Source organism: Amblyomma americanum, chromosome 1, assembly GCF_052857255.1.
Source record: "Amblyomma americanum isolate KBUSLIRL-KWMA chromosome 1, ASM5285725v1, whole genome shotgun sequence".
In the NCBI taxonomy this organism is placed as follows: Eukaryota; Metazoa; Arthropoda; class Arachnida; order Ixodida; family Ixodidae; genus Amblyomma; species Amblyomma americanum.
In genome coordinates this window covers 268,920,281-268,938,184 of record NC_135497.1, presented here as the reverse complement: position 1 = coordinate 268,938,184, position 17,904 = coordinate 268,920,281, and the positions used below count along the sequence as shown (strand labels likewise).

The 17,904-nt window shown below is 49.9% G+C and overlaps 1 protein-coding gene across 1 annotated transcript in view; it reads left to right on the top strand.

Annotated features, from left to right (window-relative positions):
- The window catches only part of LOC144115058 (sushi, von Willebrand factor type A, EGF and pentraxin domain-containing protein 1-like), a 541,580-nt gene that overhangs the window by 518,320 nt on the left and 5,356 nt on the right, over positions 1–17,904 (top strand). Inside the window, 9 exon segments of the mRNA XM_077649191.1 lie at positions 1,395–1,640; positions 5,063–5,097; positions 5,099–5,444; positions 6,524–6,799; positions 7,118–7,291; positions 9,348–9,485; positions 12,259–12,432; positions 14,144–14,323; positions 14,784–14,960. Coding sequence (XP_077505317.1) covers positions 1,395–1,640; positions 5,063–5,097; positions 5,099–5,444; positions 6,524–6,799; positions 7,118–7,291; positions 9,348–9,485; positions 12,259–12,432; positions 14,144–14,323; positions 14,784–14,960 — 1,746 coding nt within the window.

Below are 17,904 nucleotides of genomic sequence, written 5' to 3'. Positions count from 1 at the left end.
CGCAAGCACGCCTTTGGCTATCTCCACTGCCGCTACACCGCTGCCGTAGAGGAAATATTCCTTTGGCCCTGACTATGAGGCACACACAAAATTTTAAGAGAGAGAGAACAGGTTACGGGCGTGTTTCTAAGCTTGAGTGCGCAAAGCACGGAATCCGCTGCGCACGTCGCGGGTTCGCGTCGCCTGCCGCCTTCGCTTGCATGGAGGTTTCCCACAAGCGACAGAGCGAACACCAGCCGTCGCCGCCGCCGTCGCCTTCGCGTTCGCGTGAGTTTTCGCGTACATGGAGCCCAGGCTTTAAGCGGCAGAACCGGCAGGCAGCGAAACTGTTGCCTAAAATAAAGTGCCATTCGGCAAGAATGATTCAAATAACCACCAAACGCGCGGTGCGACCCCGGCATGGTTTGAACCTGCAACCTCTTGATACCCATTCAGGAGCATTATGCGTTAGGGCATGTAGATGTAGTTGTCTTTTTTTTTTCACTCGCGGTATTTCAACGCGTGGAGGCGAATGTACGAAATAAGGGCGTCTATATACCAGGCATTTTACAGAGCGTTGTACTAGTGGTCTGCGCATGCTCTAACCATAATGGCACATAGTGCATGCAGGCGATGCACTTGTTCTCTGGAGCCATGATTTTTTTTTTTTGTCGCAGTGTTGGCACTGTAAAAAAAATGTTCAGCGGTGGCGATGAAGGCTCGTATGTTACGTATATTAGTCTCGTTCACGTCGCCGATCGAAAGTGACATCGCAACCATGAATTTAATCATCACAATGATTAATACCTCATCGAAATGACTGAGTATTCCAGCTCACCTTGGTCTAATATACGAAAGTGCTAATAACGTGTCAGTTGCTAAAGAAATGAAGAATCTTAATGTAAACGAGTTTTAGAAGCATCTCCGTTTTCTTGTCGACCAAAGCAGGTAGCGTGTCAGTAACAAGTCCCTCAGATATAGACGGCGCAGCGAAGCAGTGCGCCATATATTGCTGCTACTGCGTAGCCCTATTAGGTCTGCTGTGGTCGACCGCACAGCTCTTTCAATGACTACACAGTGATTACGCAATAGTGTTTTCTGAAGTCTTCCTAACATTTTTTTTTTCTTGAAGTGCCGGAGTTGGTTTGCTGGCTCATGTCTGGACGCATAACGTGCACCCTCTTGTCCTTGCAAGGATTAAGAAAAATGTGTCATCATTCTCAACTATCTCAACCTTGCAGCTTGTTATAATTGCATTTTGTAGCTCCCCCTGCACATTACTTCCTGTGCAGCGTGTTGTGTTGCATAGCCTGCCTGCTAGATTTTGCCTCCGTGCCAGCGCAAGTTCCTCCGCGCAACCCACAACCGCGCCGCAGACAGGCATTGAGCATGGGGGTTGATTGTCCCTGGCGCAGAGCCGTGCGAGCTGCCGGCGTTGAGGGGCGGCCGATACCTGGGCGGCTACAGGGCCGGCCTGACCATCTCGCCGGGCTCGTCGGTCGAGTACGCCTGCGACGAACCGCACCTGCGCCAGTGGCCGGCGTCTCCGCTTCGCTGCCGCATGGGCCGGCTGCAGCCGGCGCCGCCCACCTGCCTGCCGCCGATGCCGACGCAGCTGACGCCGCAGACGCCGTCGGCGCCCGGCTCGGGCCAAGGAGCAGGTGCGCGACACCGCTATCCTTGCGATCTCCTTTATGACGGTCGGGAGCGGCGCGAGCGGTAAATAAGGGGCCCGTTTTAATCGCCCTTACCACAAAACATGCCGAAGCAAGGGTCAGAGGCTTCCTATGAGAACAAGATCATTTTGGATACCTGTGGCACAACTGCAACCGTGTGAATAAAAAAAATACAGCCGATTCCCCTCAGGATGCGACGAGTGCAGAGTTTGCTGGACCGCGAAATAATTAACCCAGTGACACGGAGAAAGACTGTAAGGAGTGGAAACTCCGCCGTCTGCGGCGACCAGAAAAGGTCACATCCCGCGGCGCCACTATCCTGCTGGCGGCGCCTGGCAGCCTGGAAAGAAACTACTAAAATACAACGTCACGGCGTGCCCGCTGAAGCAAACACCCGTTTCGTCTGCTTGTCGTCTGCTTTGAGCGCGCGCCGGAGCCGCCTGCCCGGGCGCTGCATTTTTTTTTTTCCTGCTGCTTCTACGAGGCGCCGCAAGGCGCCGCCTCTGCATGCGCCCCCGTCGGCGCATACGTATTATACGTTATCTGGTCGCCTGCGCTTGCTTGCGGAGACGGGAGTTTCACCTCCTGTATAGTCTTGCTCCGTGCTCAGTGATGATGCCATCCACGACTACCACGACCAGTTAACTGGCACTGATAAAGCACAAATAGCCGCGGTAGCATATATGGATGACTAGGCGGATTCGTGGCTGAGGGCTAACGCTGTAGTAGGGCTGCGATTCGCAATCAGCAAATGGGATCGAACGACGTAAAAAAAAAATGGCTGCGGGTACCATCATGTTTCATATGACGCGCATATCAAACATCCTGCTCTTGTCCCTTTACAGTGGTACTCCATAGTGGAGGGCTCTGGGCTAATTTCGACCACCTGGAGTTCTTTAACGTGCGCTGACATCGCACAGCACACGGGCGTCTTTTGCAGTCCACCTTCACTGAAATGCAGCCGCCCCGGCTGGGATTCGATCCCGCAATCTTGGGTTTGGCAGCCGAATGCGTTGCCTCAGACTTAACAGATAAAAAAAATTGTTTCGAGAAAGAGCCGACTTCGGCGAGGAGGCTTTTGAAATTAGCGGGAAATATAAAACAGTTAATATGTCGGCTAAGCGCTTGAATGATCACGCATAAGACCACATGCACCAAATAAACAACAGGTTCAATCCCTGACCTCCTCCTAAGTAGCATTGAGCAGTTACCGGCGTATAAAAAAACACCTGATGCATACGGGCACTGCATTTGAGGGTTAGTTTAAAGTTTTACGCCAGTTTAGATTTGTTGAGTGATAACCAGAAATTCTTGACAAGTGTATTTTTCAACGAAAAATTGTTCTTGAACGCAATTTTCTTCATATATCGTAAGATTTCGCTATAACAATCAATATATCTGGAGATCTATACTCTGCTGGGTTGCATTTTTTTTTCGCTATTAACGTCTTTACTATCATCGGAAGGATGGACCATTACCTTCGGAATTTCCATAACAGTACCTTACAATACTCCACAGTTGCCTCATCAATAAAATTGATGTCAAAGAATCCTGGACTTCGTCTTACTGCAAACACAGTATGTAGCCTTTTTAAATATCATCTAGAAAGACAAACTTATTTTAAGTTCATATCAGACGCTGCCCACATTTAAGTTCAGAGCCTTAAAGGTGATTTTTAAGAACGGCAGGGCAAAATGGTGAGGACACTGCATGCCACTGGCTGTGCCGACCGTTTTTATTATGCCAAAATAAGAACAGGCCATCAGCACGAGACGTGTTATAAGGTGTAGCCTAAAGCCAGAGTCCATGCACACGCTTATCTCGTATTCCAACGTAAAACCTGGAACCCTCCTTTGATTCCCACACCCTTGAGATATTCGAGCTTTTCGTAATCCGCAAGGATCGTCGCATGTCAGCGGTTACCAGATGGCCCCCTTCAGCCGAGAGAGTGTATTTTTAATCTTAGTCTTCATCGGTGAAACTCAACAACAGGAGGTTCTGTGACGACTCAGAATGTAGCTTGTCATTTCGCGATTTTCTTTCTTGAGCGAGCTTCTCCACACAGCACACAACTCCAAGACTTATGCTATGTGGAGAAGCGTGCTTCCACACTTTGATCTCAGCCAAAGCGCCGAGAAGCGCGCCTCCCAGTTTTGGCGTATACTTGAGGACAAAAAGCAAATTATTTATATTCTCAAGATGACGTGTTTTCACAAATATAATTCTAAGGCAGACAACGCCGGGGTCTATTTCATACTGCGCTCTGACGTTTGGTCTACTTAATTTTTTTATACAAGTTACCATAGCGAGTTTAAAATGGGAACATGTCAGTATATAAACATTTATGATGCGATATCATGTCTGAGGCAAAACGTGTAGTGAAAGTGTGAAGATAAATAATTCCATGCGTTTTTCATGGCAGGCTTCTAAGCAGAGGACTGAAATTGTTGGGATTCAAAATGTCACAATGTTTTCAAGACTGCGACATTACAAAAGTACGCTACCTAGATTTCAAAGTTTCTTAATAATCCTTTTATGTATCATTTCAAATCCTGAATGCAGGTACACTCGCATCCTACGTACGCTAAATTTAGTAATTCTATGTGCATTCGCACATCAGCTAGATGGCGCATATACGAAAAGCACATGTTCAGCAGTCTCACGCATACCAGAATGTGGTAATCTTACCTACGGGCATAACCACCTGTCTGTTTTCACACTTGCGATATGCACCAAGTTATATCTATAAACATTTCAGCTTACGAAAACATTATATGTGCGTTCCTTTTTTTTTTTTTTGAATCCGCGTACGCGCTTTTTCCCAACATTGAAACACGTATTTGCGCCCTCGTCCCCTCAAGTCCATTCCCTCTGATTCTCATTTTATTGGCCCTTTTTTGTCTCGACTCTCTCCCTCTGAGATAGATAGAACCCTACGTCTCATCTCAGCAGAAGTACAAACCATTGTTTGTATTGTTTAATTTTTCATATAAAAATTTAATGAATTAAAATAATAAGCTGTGAATGATGTTCATGGCAATTATACCTTGCTGTAGTATGTGCTCGTCCGGTTGAACAATATGTGCAGTTTGGCATTGCAGTCTTTGATGCACTCTATTACTTGATGTCGTCTGCCTTGCTACATCTTTCTGTTCCAAGACACTGTAACGTAAAATGCAGGCAGAGGGTCTTCACGACATAAGCAAACTGCAATTTATTTCATATGAATCTGGGCAACGCCACCTCTGAATTTGTGCGCAATAAGAAATGTAGAATTCGTTCCATACGCCTTCAGAACGCCGTGAATGCACACCGTCACGGCAAGGATAGGGCACCGAGTTCCCGGAGGTGTCCCGCGGCCTCCATAGTGGACGCTGAGCCGTTGCGTGCGCGCGTTGCCTCCCCAGCGGCAGAGGAGACGTCGCCGCCGAAGTCGGCGGCCCCCAGCGGCAGTCGTCGTGGAGGAGTCTCCGCCGACGGCGTCCCCGGCACCCCCCGCTGGAGGTGACGCCGTCCCGCGTCGCGCCACGTCACCGCCACCTTCGGACCGGCCCTGCAGCGCCCCCGAGAGACTGCACAACGCGCTCGCCTTCCGGTCCTCGTCACCGTCGAGGTCCGAGGAGGAGGAGAAGGAGGAGGGGGAAGAGGGAGACTCGCGGGGCTTGCTGCAGTTCCCGCACGGTACAGAGGTGGTCTTCCGCTGCATCGACGGCGCAGGCGGAGGCGAGAGGAGCACCTGGAAGCTCCTCTGTGAGGATGGCAGCTGGCTGGGCCGCCCCGAGAAGTGCGGTTAGCGGAACTCTGTCTTTTCACCTTTCCCCCGCATGCGGAGCTAACCATCACTTTTACTATTCTACCGGACCATACTAAACCACTTGGTGCCATTTCACATCGCAAGAACAGTGAAAGAGCGAAATCGGTTATCCAGTCTTTCCTAACTCCTTACCGTGAAAAAAATTGCCGGATTAGAGCACTGCATGTCAGTGCTACTCATTTCCGTTGCGACGTTAACAAGTCCATCGTTCCACAGAACATTCTTAGCACCCGCGAACGTAGGGCGAGAAATAAAGAGCGCTGGAAGCCGACGTGGAGTGCAAGGGGCGTTGGGTTAAATGTATTTTGGGCTTTAGCACCTGTACCGTGCATTCATTTCCTGGATCGTGACAAGATGCTTGGGAAATGCGGGCACGCTCTCTTCGCGACGAAGTCGGGTGATAGAGAAATAAGTGTTATACTGATTTCAGTCACGGCAACGACTTCTGGAGCCAGTGTGCTGGCATAATGCAGCAGTGTCGACTTAAAGGCTAGTTGGCGAGGGTCCATTACAAAGGCGAGCAAACAGCGGAACAAAAATTCGAAACAGTCACGAGAAATGGGGACACGAACTCTCATTTTCAGCGGCACTTTACTGAACAGAAAAACAGATATTTGTACAGCACAGGGTGTGCATTGGCAGCATAGCAAACTCTTGTGCTAAAGACTTACGTCAGCGCTGTAAGCGCCCTCTAGGCAACCGAAACTCGTAATCGGCCAACTACAGTGACGAATGGTTCATGTAGGCGTCTCTCCACAGCTCCATTTATTATTGATTCATTGGGCATTGTCGTAGGGGGCTCAAGCCCCCTATGATAATGCCCAATAATAACGTAGGTGAAAACAAATTGGCAGATAAAGGCATGAAACATCAGGTCTGCTTCGGCCGCCTCCCGGGCCCTACTGTTCGGACAGGTCCATAGCTTTCAGCCGCAAACTGCCCATTCTGCAGTGGTCCGCTATGGGTACAGCTCTGCAGTGCAGGCCACAGGCGTCTCAGTCAATGCTCACGTCAGCCTCACTATAGCAGTGTGTACGCGATATTCGCGGCGCAGAGGACGGTGCCCAGCAGCTGTCGGTGCCCAAGGAAGAGCGGCGCAACCGGTCCTGCGTGTTCCGCAACACGGAGCCCAACCTGGAGGCCTTCCAGGGCGACCGGCGCATCACGGACGACGCGCTCCATTTCCCGCCGGGCTCCGAGCTCGTCTTTCGCTGCAAGGACATCGGCAAGTACAGCCTGGTGGGCAGCGTGCGACGCCGCTGCGTGTACGGCGACTGGGACGGCGTCAAGCCCTCCTGCTTCGGACTCTCCCAGGAGAACGACTACGCGCGTGAGTGCCTGCCCCCTCGGTCAAGAGAACCGCCCGCAGGCTGCAGTGTTTTGTTGCGTCCTTGAACACCTCTCTTGGCCGAAGTCAAGGCGTTATTGTAAGAGATTTCGAGCTGCGACGGCTCTCGTCTTAAAAGCATGTCGCCGAAGCGTTCCGCTTTTCCATTTGTATACGTATGTCTGAAGTGCCTCGGTCTTTGTTCACCAGCTGGTTCTGTCCTTGTGGTACGCGTTTGAAATAACTGAAATCGATCTCTATACGAGTGCCCTCCTTCCTTCTCCTTTTACCCGTGCGTGCTGCTGTCGGTGCGGGCCGCAGTGGAGAAGCCTCCGACGATACTGTTCCGGCCGCATGTGATGCCGGTGGCGCAGAGCAATGACGGCAAACTGGTCGTGTACCCGGGGGCTATCCTGCACTTGGAGTGCCTCTGGCTGCGCAAGTACGGCACGCCCAAGTGGGAGGTCAGCCACAAGTCCCGCAAGTACGCCGAAGGTACGTCTTCAGCAGGGACTCGGGAAAAAAAAGAGAAGAGTATTTTTTACTCTTGTAGAGTGCTTCTCTAGAAGTCGCCACACCCACGCACAATTAAAAACTTACCTTCCAGGATATTTAAGGTCCCCGGCCAGCCAGATAATGAGCATAGTTAAAAAATAAAGATGCAGAAGACCTACAAATTTCACGGTAAATTCTGTCATACTTTCTTATTTGTTTTGGCAAATTTTCTTTAAATTCTGCAAAGAAAATATTATGCCCAGTAATGCTTAGCTCTAGCTCGTTTACACTTATAGGCAAGAACCGTCAAACATGGCCGGCCTCATTTCGGACTTGCTACGTTCAGCACGAGACGCTGAGAAATCCTCGTGCGCTCCTCTGTGACCATAGCGTATCTTGTCAAGTCGCATAGTTTTCTCCTCTTTCATCGCGCGTCCTAGTTGCCCTGTTTGAAGAGCTTGTGCAGCCTTCGTTAAAGCGACACTGCAGGGAAAAAAAAGTGGCATAGTTGATGTAAATATGGATTTGATAAAAGCGATATCATTGTAGTAACGAATAAATAGAGTAGGTTGGCCAAGGTGCGGCATTACTCAATAATAATTATTCGCATTCTGGGTAACCTACTCTCTTCGTTTATTCTTTGTTTTAATGCAGGCGCAACGTTGGCGTCTAAAAACAGTAGTCTTTTGTCCTTGCTTTTCCTACGCTTGTTTTTACTTTTTTTCTTTGGCAAGGTGTCTAAATTTTCCAGCTCAGTTCATAGGTGTTGTTTGGAGCTTTTGCCTGAATACAATTCTTTTCTCTAAAGTTCACTTAGGCGTCGCGTTTGGCCATCGCCTACGCCGTGTCCACTGCACACCATTTTGTTTCGAAGTAAACGAGAACTATTCTGCCCTCACTTACATTCGGGGGTGGTCCTGGGGTTCATTGTTGAATGCCCGTTCGTTTTCGCCTCTCTCACATGGAGCAAAATCCAAGTGTCCACAACGAAAACAACAACGCGACTGCCACACTGACAAGCGCAGGCGTATAGACCTCGCAGTCTTCGCCAGAAATGCCAATTCGGACCTGCCGTTTTTTTCCGCTGTCGGGTGAGGACGAATTTCTTCTCCAGAATCGCACAGCCCCCCCCCCCCGCCACACACACACACACACACACACACACACACACACACACACACACACACACACACACACACACACACACACACACACACACACACACACACACACACACACACACACACACACACACACACACACACACACACACACACACACACACACACACACACACACACACACACACACACACACACACACACACACACACACACACACACACACACACACACACACACACACACACACACACACACACACACACACACACACACACACACACACACACACACACACACACACACACACACACACACACACACACACACACACACACGCGCGCGCGCGCGCGTCTCTGCGGAAACGTAGCAAGCAGCAAGCAACACTCAAGATCGCATTACAGGCTACATGAGTATCTCTCGGTTGGTAGGCTGCACGGACGTTTCTCGCGAGAGGAACAGGAAGAGACCCACAAGAGACTGGCGTGGCGTTTCCGCGCACGCTTTTTTTATTTTCTATTCGTGTGACAAGGGAACTGGGTCGCCATCACGTGACGTGTATCCCAGTTGAGAACCGTGCGCTTGGAGCTACTTATAATTTTGGCCAAAGGAACAATCTGAGAAGCAAAAAAAGGCGAGTGCGGCACAAGTGCCTTGATGTCAACGCTCCAACAGTTTACTCTGCTCGCTGTGGGCGAAAAAAAAATGCTGCAGTATGCGCACGATAAACTGAGAGGGTCATGGGAGGGACGGCTACCTAAGGCTGTGTCCGGTAAAGTCTATGGCTGAACTATCATTTCATACTTTCACAGACAGGTCTGATAAGACCTCTAAGCTTTTTATGCCGCTTTTTGAAAGATTTTTTACGTTCTATACGTACCTGCCAAAGAGACTCCGCGGCCCCGTATCAATGTCACCCCCATGCGCGCGAGCAGGCTGGACAACGGAACCGGGCAGGGACTCGCAGCTCGAGTACCGGCTGTCCATCTACCATGCAAAGAAGGACGACTCCGGCCGGTACACCTGTATCACGCCCATGGGTCACAAGCACTCCGTCGACATCGTCGTCTCACGTGAGCACCGACGGAGCGCCCCGCTCGCACTCTCGCAATTCTTGTTACCACCACGCGTGCTTTGTTGTGCTCGCGCCCTTTTACGTATACCTACTCCTGCCGCGAACACTCCTCACTGCGAAACGCCCACACTTGCCAAAAAAATTATTTCCTACATTTAGGTTTGGCTTGCTTTATGAAGTGTAACGCCACAAAGCGACTCAGGCTATGAGGCACGCCGTAGTGGAGGGCTCCGGATAATTTCGACCACCTAGGGTTCTTTAACGTTGATTTACATCGCACTAGACACGAGCCTCTTGCATTTCGCCTCCACCGAAATGTGACCGCCGCAGCGCCTGGATCGAACCCGCGTCCTTCGGGTCAGTAGCCGAGCACCGTAACCACTGGGCCACCGCAGCGGCATAAAAAGCACTGATACTAACTGAACATGGCTTTGGTTAGTATCAAGAAGGCAAATTATTGTCCTGGACTGCGCAAATTACTTAAGGTATCTTGTAATCAATGTGAAATCGCTTCTATAAGACTTGCAAGTGGCGAAGACTTGACGAATGATGGAACTAAGTTTAAGAGCACTCATTTATTTGCAAAGAACGCTATCCTTTTAAAGTTCCAGGTTTCTTTCCACGTTTCATCGCGATATCACAAGCTACGCCACGTAAAAGAGGAGTCTGAGTTTGGACACACAACACCTTCAACGGCTGTTTAGATTCGTCATCCGGCTCCCCTCAATTGGTCACTAAATGAAATAAAAAAAAACGCTTTCACGCCTCATGAGAAGAGGCACGTCGTGAATAGGTGTAGAAATTGTAGGAATGTTGCATTTGTTCCAGAAAAGAATAACGACGCATCTTAACGCGTCAAAATATCCTATATTTCTTTGTCCCATTAAAGGGACGCTACTAACGAATTATGCGATGGTTGTACGCTGTACAAAAAGCTGAATGGCACGCATTACACTTTTTTAGGCCTTGGCCCAGAGTTTACATCTCTTTATAAAATGCAGATCCGACGTGGTTACAGCGTTCGGCTGCTGAGCCCGAGGACGCGCGATCAAACCGTGGCCGCGGCTGCCACGTTTCGATGGAGGCAAAATGCAAAAAAAAAAAGACGTCCGTGTGTTCTGACATGTGAGAGCATGTTAAAGAACCCCAGGTGGTCGACACTATTCCAAAGCCGTCCACTACGGCCCTTCCTTCTCTCTTCTTTATTTCACTCCCTCTTTCATCCCTTTCCGCGCGGCACAGTTGAGGTGTCCACCGATAGTGAGACAATTATATATATATATATATATATATATATATATATATATATATATATATATATATATATATATATATATATATATATATATATATATATATATATATATATATATATATATATATATATATATATATATATATATACCAAAAGTGGTTTCTGGCAGCTGATTTGGTCAATATAATATAAAATCACCAAAAATTGAAGAAACATAACAGGATTTAATTCACAACGTTTCGGCTGGAGGACCAGCCTTTTTCGAGTGTAGTACAGCGCATATATATATATATATATATATATATATATATATATATATATATATATATATATATATATATATATATATATATATATATATATATATATATATATATATATATATATATATATATGCCTTTCCCTCATAACCATTTTTTTACATGTAGAACGCCGAAAGAGAGTACCCCAGGCGATTACATCAGCACTGGCGGGCTCTGTACTGCGCGTGTCAAAATGACACATATGTCGTATTGACCATATTGGCAAGAGTACATAGGTTTAGCAAGAGGTCCATGCTATGGGAGAAGTCAGTATATGGCTTGCATAAACTCCGCTTCTGTCGCAGTGAACGCCACGCGAAACTCGACATATGCATCCATAATACCGTCACAAACGACGTCACTATTTGCGACGAAAGTGCGGGAACTAATTAAATAAGGGTTTTTTGCGTGTCACATAGAAAGAGAAAGGTTTAAGTGACAGTCTACTGACTTTTATGGACATTTTTTTTTTTTTGCGCCGATCCAAAGCTCCGTTCCCGAATAAACGAATACCCGGCTGTAGAGCTGAGAAACACGGCAGAGCCATTTAAAACCATTTTTTATGGTAGTCTCGCTTTCGTATGGTAGACGGCGTCTGCGAACCTTAACGTCGGGGACACGAAAATGTAGTCAGTACAGCGACTTTATGCAACACTATGACAGGAGCGTAGCAGGGGGCGACAGAAGGTTAGGTGGGAGGATGAGATTAAGAATTTTGCAGGCATAGGGTTGGCGGAGCTGGCAAAGGACAGGGCTAATTGGAGAGACGCGGGAGAGGCCTTTTCCCTGCAGTGGGTGCAGTCAGGCTGATGATGATGATGATGATGATGACAGGACGCATTCCGCGCCACATAGGCGAAATGCAGTGGCAATAAAACTGCAGTTGAGAGCCCTAATGTTGTTTTAAAATAACTATCAACAAGATAGTACTGCTAATATCTGCCAGAGATACCTGCAAGCGCTGCCGCGGCGTCGAAAGGTTATAGATGTCGGCTACAGAGCAGCATATGTCACTGGCCTGCCACTCCACACTGCATGCAGGAAGGGAAACGCGATGAGACGGTAATTGGGGCGCGTGCCAAAGGCTACGAGAGACGTCGTAGTGGAGTGCTCTCGACCACCTGGGTTCCTGCCGACTCAGAAACTCGGGCTCTTTTGCACTTCGCCTCGAGCGAAGGGTGCACTAACGACCTCCAACGACGATTCTCTCGCAGCGGTGCACTGCCGTCCGCTGCCGAGCGTGAGCGGCCTCTCGGTGAGCACGGCGACCACGCGCATGGGCACCAAGGTGGTGTTCTCGTGCGACGAGGGCCAGCGGCTACGCGGCAGCCAGCAGGCCATGTGCCTGCCCTCGGGAAACTGGTCCGCCCAGCCGCCCGTCTGCCAAGGTGCGCCCATGCCACGTCCAGGCTGCCATCGCTGTGCCGTCGATCTTTATTGCATCGCCGCTGTCTACTCAGTACGAACTCGGGGATTATTCAGACGAACCATCGGCCGAGGCTGGCCTGGGGTGAAATTGCCAAGATATATCACCACTGTCTCTGGAAGCTTTGTCCGGATTTTAGAACATTTTCCAGCTCGCTATGCATCTCTGAGATACCCATTGCTCTGTAGACAGCCACGACATTGCGCTTCGGTCGTGTTTTCAAGCTCTTTTGCATCTCCATTAGCGAGCACGCTCTCCTCTTTTACTTGATGCGTTCTATAGCGCATGATTACGGGCGCGTTTGTTACGTTGCTGGCGGTTGAAGGGTACGCGGAATTAACGTCGACATTTCAACGCGATAGCATTAAATGCCCCATTCACCAGAAATTCCGGTGTCTGCATTGTCGACGTCGGCGTTGTGGGCGAAAAATCACGGGCATGGCTCTGGCAGGCGGTCCCCAGAGAGCAACCTAGGAGGCATAGGCACCTGGGTCACGTGACCTTGCGCCGTCATCACAACTTGCCCAGCGGATAGTGATCAAGCTGCCCACCGAGGCAAGTGGCAGATAAATTAATGGCTGGTCGCTGGGGAAGAGTAACCAGGGTCGCAGAACGCCCACCGCTGGGAGCAGCTGCCAACGCTGAACAGTGGTGCATCGCTTAACCACTGCACCAGAAGGGGTATGAGGATTCCCAGGGATCCATGAATGTAAAGTAGATATGACCTTCCGCATATATATGGGCATTAACCAATTTACGCTACCGCAACGCACCCTTAAGGCGGAGCTTAAGTGTACCCTCCAATTTTCTCTTTAATAGCCGGTTACACCTTATTGTGCCAACACTTCTCACGACGCGTTTGCTGCGACTGATCGGCTGTCTATGCTAAACGCTACAATTTGCACGAAGACACCATGGCATCCATCGGGCGCGCACCAGTGCGAAATTTACAGCGTTCTAGCCAGGGACGACTGACCACCACGAAAAATAGTGCAATGCATCTTGCTTGATGTAGATATATGCTCGCTCGTGGCTTCACATAGTACTAGCGTAGACGACTGGGCTAATTGGTTCAGAGTGTCGACTTCACAACATGTCATGGTTCAACATGTCGATGACATGTGTTTGTCTGGTCTTCGCGCTTGCGTGCTGTGGTGTTTCCAGTCGGCCACACATAGCGTAAGGACCTGAATTCTTCGTCTTAAGCGTGCCATATTTAGTGGCTGAGCAGCTGCTGACTAAAGTGTCTAGCAAGCATCTACCCGGCCAGGGGGATTTCGACTGCGAACGACAAAGGCCCAGTGTGGGGACTCCGCTGCAGACGGTCACCTACCACTGGTAACGCAGATTAGTTTAGTTCTCAAGCTTTTCTGAGACGCTTACTTCGTCGTCGTTTGAACATTTGACTAAGTTTACACGACCCCAGCCACAAGGCAACGCGCTACAGCGTGCCTTCAGTGACGTATTTTCATTGGACACGTGAAAATGGTTCATGTGTCCGCTGAGACGCGTTGCGTAGCTGTTGACAAACTTTCGCCCTCACCTCCTGTAGCTCCTTTCGTGTAGATTTCTGGGCACTAAAGTGCTGCGTCCCGGCCAAGCGTGCTCTGATTTGCGCTCAAGATTTAGGCTGTGCACGTCTTGGATGCTATCCCTGGCTTCCTCCTTTGCAGTGGCCGAGTGCCACGACATCAGCGGCGCCTCGGACGGCCTGGTCGTGGTGAAGGCTGAGCAGCGGGCGGTCGGCTCCCGTGCGCGCTTTTCCTGTCCGCTCGGCTACGCCCTGCGCGGACAGGAGTCCGTCGAGTGCCTCGACACCGGCCAGTGGTCCGGCTCGCTACCGCGCTGCGAAGGTAAGAACCGGAAACGCTTGATGCACGGCCAGGTAGTAAAACTGATAAGAGGTCCCGTCAGCGTGCAAACATTGAAGAGTTTTAGCAAATCGTTACCATACGCCTCTGCCGAATACTGCTGCGGCCGCATTTCTGTGGAGGCGAAATTCAGAGATGCCCGCGGGGCTGAACGATGTCAGGGCACGTTAACGAACCCCAGGTGATTGAAATTAATCAGAGGCCTCCTACTACAGTGCCTCATCGACCACAGTGTCGCTATGGCGCGCAAAAATTGTAAATCATTAACCAATGTCGTGGCATTATGGTCCCTTCGTAGTGTGCCCTGCTGGCAGCATCCTTCTTTCAAAGCGAACTGCACTTCTTGCAGTTCGTGTTAGGCTCGTTGTGCTTTCAGTGGCTCCCGTTTTCGGCTGGTGACTGGCACTGACTGCCGTTCTTCTCTCTCCCTCCCGGCCGGCAGAGGTGGTGTGCGCGGCGTTGCCGGCGCCCGAGAGCGGCTACGTGGAGGGCGAGAGGCAGCCGAAGTACCGCGGCGGCCAGCGAATGCAGTTCGCCTGCCGGCCGGACCACATGATGCTCGGCTCGGGCGTGCTGGATTGCCTGGACAACGACCGCTGGAGCGGCACCGTGCCCAAGTGTACGCTGCTCCGCCAGCCGGCATGCGTTGTAACTATACGCTAAGGCGTTGTGCCATGTGACTGGCAGAACCGAGCTCCGCGCCCCAGAATTTCCAATTAGCTCTTGAGTTGTCCAGCCGTCCACCTCTAACCGCACAAATAAGAACTGCGAGAGGCGCAATGCATGGGTGCTGTAAACCAGGCACTGAGAGACGTATGCAGGCCAACCCAAGTTCGATAGCGTAGCCGTTTGTAACGCATGTAGGCTAATACAAGGGCTTTGCACTGGGAGTACAAGCGTGAGTCGACGACAGCCAAAAATTTGTGCCCGTTCTTACGTGCTCACGAGACAACCACGCATATGCGAAAGCCGGCTGCTCGCGCTGATAGCTTCTGCATGACCATGAAAGTAGCCTCCGAGTTTGGAAAGCGCTATGCAATCACTCGTGTTTACGGTATACACGGAACTAAAGACATCTGGCGCACGCGGCAGTGAGCACCTGTCGATCCCGCCATCTTTCGATTGCGCTTTTCGCTTCAACTTGTGCTTCAACTGCCCGTGCTTATGTGAACGACGCCTATCGCGCAGCGTCCAGGAAGGCAGCACGAGATATGGCTGAACAGGCTAACAAAGACTGGACCGTGCGTAAAACGCACGCGGCCGTGCCGCCGAACGTGCACTGTCGTGGGCGCCCCTCACGCACGTGACGGTGCAAAGTTGGACGGCTCGGCAGCGTGCGTTTCACGCACGGCGCGTTTTCGCGTGCCGATAGGATAGGATAGGAAAACTTTTAATATCCAACAGAAAGAGGGTAGCCAGAGGGCTACCCGCCTAGACGACGGCCGAAAGGTCTTGACTCTCGGCGGCGGCTTCGGCCAGTCGGACGAGTTGTAACTGAGTCGCCGGGTCGGAGCTCAGTAGTAAGGTCTTCCATTGATCTTTTGTGTTAATACTTCGTCCCTCCCGGGGAGCATGAGGACATTCCCATAGTATGTGGTCCAAGGTGGTCCTAAGTTCGCAGTTCGCGCATTTTTCTGAAAATTGCCCTGGGTACATAAGACTCCAGAGGGCCGGGTTTGGAAATGTGTAAGTTTGTAACCGGCGCCAGTTGATGGCTTGGTATCTGGACAAGGATCTATCCGCTGAAGGAAGTCTAGCTCGTTGCAAACGATAGTGTTGTGTAATTTCTCTGTAGGTCACCATGCGATCCCTGCCTGTAAAGACCACCTCGCTCGGGTCCGCCCGGAAAGAAAAGCCTCGGGCGAACTCGTGGGCCGTTTCATTACCAGGCAGGGATGCATGTGCTGGTGTCCAGACTAGCGTAATTTTCCGGTCTATTACATGACGGCTTAGAATTGTATTCGTTAGAGGGGAGACCCGGCCCCTGCTGAAATTTAGTATGGCAACTTTGGAGTCACTGATGATGTATCTCGCTTTTGTGCCTACACAAGCCAGTGCTATGGCAGCTTCCTCTGCAGTCTCTGGGTTACCCGAGAGTATGGAGGCACTTATTTTGAGGAGTTGTTTATTATTGACGACCGCGACGGTCATCGTGTTCTTACCATACTCAGCGGCATCCACGTAGACCACGAAAAAGCTCTATGCGGGCCAGATTTTACAGAGCGGCCTTGGAGGCTCCACAAGGTTATGGAAAATTGAGAAAGTTCTCGCTTCCGCGAGATTGTTGTCTTTTTATGAACCTGCGACCGGTCCAAAACGATGGTGTTAAAACAGTCTGACACCCTTGCAGGACGCACCTTCTTTCCGCAAAAGGCCTTGCAGTGCTCGCTCAAGTGGCGATGTGCTAGTCAGAAGCGGGCTGTATCGCGTATGAACAGCCTACTAGGTTTTGCGACCGAAGCCGCGGTGAAATATTATGGGTCGCAAACTAAGAGCTCCCGCTATAACTCTTGTAGTTAGCTCATAGCCAGCTGAGTAGAACAGTGTTCTTACTTTTTTGTAGTAATACAGTGTTCTTACTTTTTTGTAGTAATAAGTGTCAAACACAAGCGTGCAGTTTTAGCACCTCATTCTCTCTTGCCAGGTGGCGCTGTACATGAGCGCTGTCGTTCGAGAGCAGAGAAGCTAGCAGTAAGATAGCATTTGAGGAGCGATTGAGAAAAATGGAGGGAAAGCAGGGGGCTAGGAAAGCTTTCAGATACCTGTACATAAGGAACGTTGACATGAAATGGAGAAAGCGAACTAAAAAATTGACAAGCAAATATCTGGACAGCAGTAGGGGGGCAAATCAGCAATTATCGCTTAAGAAAAAGGTTAAAGAAACAGAGAGAGCTCTGTGGAAAACAGGGATGCTGACGAAATCAGCACTGGGAACATACAGGACTTTCAAGCAGGAAATTGCAAAAGAAAATATCTATGATAATTGTGGGGGAAGCTCTTTGTTGTTTGAGGCCAGGACGGGAGTTTTGCGGACTAAGACATATAGAGTCAGGTACCACGAGATAGACATGTTGTGCGTTGCGTGCGGAGAGGAGGAGGAAACGGCTGAACACTTGATACTTTTCTGTAAAGGGCTTCACCCTACAGTGGAAAGCAGCGGGGCTGATTTATCAAAGGCATTGGGGTTTAAGGACAGTGAAGGGAAAGTAGATTTTAAGCGGGTAGAAGTAGCCAAGCGAAGGTTATCTGATTGGTGGCTAAAATCAAGACAAGAGTAAAATTTCCTAAGTCATGGCTGGGTGGCTTGAGCCACCGCCCGATTTAAAGGGTTCAGCCGTATCCATCCATCCATCCATCCATCCATCATCTCAGGCTATTGGGGTAGCTTCACAGAATATTTGCGCCACTGCCACATTATTCGGCGCCTCTGACACAATCGCCATTGACCCGCGAAATGAGTTGCGCCACTCGTTCAATAGCGCAGAAAAAAAAAAAAAACGGAGGAATGGCGGGCAGGGCGGGGCGGTGCCAGCCGCTCACTGTCGTAACGCATCATTGTCAAA